At 49.8% G+C, this 2,700-nt stretch overlaps 1 protein-coding gene across 1 annotated transcript; it reads right to left on the bottom strand.

Annotated features, from left to right (window-relative positions):
- Positions 1-301: 301 nt before the first annotated feature.
- Positions 302-910, bottom strand: LOC143394800 (endogenous retrovirus group K member 21 Pro protein-like). The gene has a single exon (XM_076849418.2). It carries the CDS (start codon positions 908-910, stop codon positions 302-304), a length of 609 nt encoding a protein of 202 aa, XP_076705533.2.
- Between the last annotated feature and the right edge of the window lie 1,790 nt (positions 911-2,700).

The raw sequence follows: 2,700 nt of genomic DNA, 5'->3' as shown, positions 1-2,700 counted from the left end.
GACTCCCAGAGAAGGGGAATGGATAAAAGGTGCACAGTAGGGCATAGGGAGACAATTTTTAAAGCTATTAATAGCCCGCAGGTCCTAGAGGAGCCTCCATTTTCCAGACCCCTTTCTTATGACAAAAATAGGAGTGTTCCAGGGAGAAGTGGGAGGCACCACATGTCCCATCCTAAGCTGTTCCTGAACCAGAAGGGTCGCAGCCTGCAATTTGTCCTTAGTTAGGGGCCACTGTTCTATCCACACAGGGTCATCTGATAACCAAGTAATAGATAGAGAACATGGCCGCATTTCAGTGGCCCTAGGATAAATTTCCTAGCCCCCTCCGGCCCCCACCACTTCGGGTGATTTCCTCTGTAGGATCCACAGGCGTTGCCCTTCCCTCATGTCTTTTCCCCAGTCCTTTTCCGGGAAGCCATCCCATATCTAACATCATGTCATTAACAAATTTATTACTCCCTTTTAGAGTCTGAGTGGTGAGGATAGCTCCCATTTGTTGAAGTAGGTCCCTTCCCCAAAGGTTTGTGGGGAGTCCAGCCACTACGTAAGGCTGAAAATAACCACTGTGTCCTTCCTCATCTCTCCATTTTAGAAAGAAGGCACTTTTTTCTGGTCTCCTCTGCCCGATCCCCTGTAATACAGCTGAGGGATCTAGGAGAGGCCAAGCAGATGGCCATTGTCTCTTAGAGATAACAGAGACATCAGCACCTGAATATAATATCCCCTTGAAGATTTTATCCTGTATTTTAATGGTTAACTGTGGTCGGGAGTCCAAGTGTGCTACCCAAAAGGTTTGGGGAGTGCCGGTAGAAGCAAAACTGTCATTACTCCAGGCTGCTTTTAGGGCGCGGCTGGGTAGGGACGCCGCTGGCAGCAGCAATAATTGTGCTATGCGTTCTCCGGGAGGCATAGTGAGGATCCCTTGGGTAGCCTCGGCAACAATTTTTAACTCCCCGTGGTAATCACCATCAACCACACTTGTAAGAATTCTGAGCCCTTTATGTAGAATGCTGCCCCTCCTCAGTATCAGTCCCACAGTTCCCTCTGGCAAAGGGCCAAAGGCTCCAGTCGGTAGGGTCTGGGGACCCATCTGCGGAGTCAGTACTGCTCGGGAGGTGGAACAAAGGTCCAGCCCTGCACTTCCTGGCGTTCCCCTGGGGAGCTCCCAGATAGAAAGGGGTTGGTCTGTGGGAGGTGACGAAGTCGCCCACTTCCTGGGGCACCATTCCGTCCCTGGATTGCCCCTTACACCTTGGCTTCCGGGGCCCAGGGCGGGCCCCTGTTTCTGTTTCCCGGCTGCAGTGGGCGTCCCTGAGCATCAAACTTGGAATGGCACTCGCTGCTCCAATGATTCCCCTTGCCACATTGGGGACAGGGGCCAGGTGTTCCCCTACGTTTCCCCTCCACACCTTCGGGACAATCTCGTTTAATGTGTCCCTCTTTCCCGCATCGGAAGCAGCCTTTGGGTCAGGTCCCTTTACCATTAAACCCTGACAATCCGTTTTGAGGGCAGTGGCCAAGACCTGTCCAGTAATGTGAGCTCCATAGATATCCTTACAAGCTCGAATCATATCATCAATACTCTTTGCCCTGGAAGATTTAATGGCATTTTGGCAATAGGAATTTGCATTTTCAAGAGCCAATTGTTTAATGACCGGCATGGCTTATTCCAAATTAGGGAATATCTTTCCTGCTATCTGCATCAGTTGGGCTATGAAGTCGGAATACGGCTCAGAGGGTCCTTGAGCAATTTTTGAAATTTTTGTTTCAGCATTTGAAACAGGTAGAGCCTTCCAGGCCTGAATGGCTGCTGTGGCTATCTGAGCATAGACCCCCAGGATCATAATTAATTTGCTGATTTATGACAGCATATTGTCCCGAGCCTGTTAACATTTCTATGTTATGGGAAGCCGGCGTCCTGATTGACTCAGGCTAGCTCGCGACACCTCTCTTGATTTTCACTTTTCCACAACAAAAAATCCCCTCCGGACAAGACAGCCCTGCATAGCTGTTGCCAATCACTAGGTATCAGATCCTGTCTCACCAAATCTCAATCATTGTTATTGAGAAAGCCTCCTGTCAGAAACCAAGGACAAGCCTGGGCTATAGTTTCAACGAATTTGGTTGCTGTCTTGGTTTTTATCCCTGTTCCTTGTTTAGTTAACAGCTCTTTAACTTCGTTGGCCAGACAAAGCTTCGCTGTTGAGTTACCCATGGTACGTACCCTGTCTCTTTAAATTATCTTTAAACCAATCCTCCCCCTTCTTCCTTAGAAGGTAAGCCTCCACCGCTTACCCCTGCTTTCCGGGTCTAGGTGGGAACCTCCAGATGCCGTGTCTGGCTACGGGAGCCGAGTCCCGGTGAGGGACGGCGAGGTTAAGAAATACACAGGACACCAAGTTCTTCATCCAGGAGGAAGCGTGCACTTTTTTTATTGCCAAATTTGTTCCCCTTTATATCTTTTGAAACAGCCGGGGAAATGACTCAAAATCGAGGAGGGAAGAGTAATAACTGCGTCCTTGGGTTACTGTCATTGTCCCTATCAGGAGGCTCCGAACAGGTCAAGATGTTCCCAAAGAGGCACATATGACTGAGGCAGATAAATGGGAAACCGCAAACCTGCATCATGACCCTGTGAGCTGGCCACTTTGACATGCAGAACAAGGAACTGGGGGCTGGGCCCCGGGGCCAGGGCGGGCC

The sequence above is a fragment of the Callospermophilus lateralis genome, chromosome 3 (genome assembly GCF_048772815.1).
Source record: "Callospermophilus lateralis isolate mCalLat2 chromosome 3, mCalLat2.hap1, whole genome shotgun sequence".
NCBI lineage: Eukaryota > Metazoa > Chordata > Mammalia > Rodentia > Sciuridae > Callospermophilus > Callospermophilus lateralis.
This window is presented reverse-complemented; position numbering and strand designations above follow the sequence as displayed.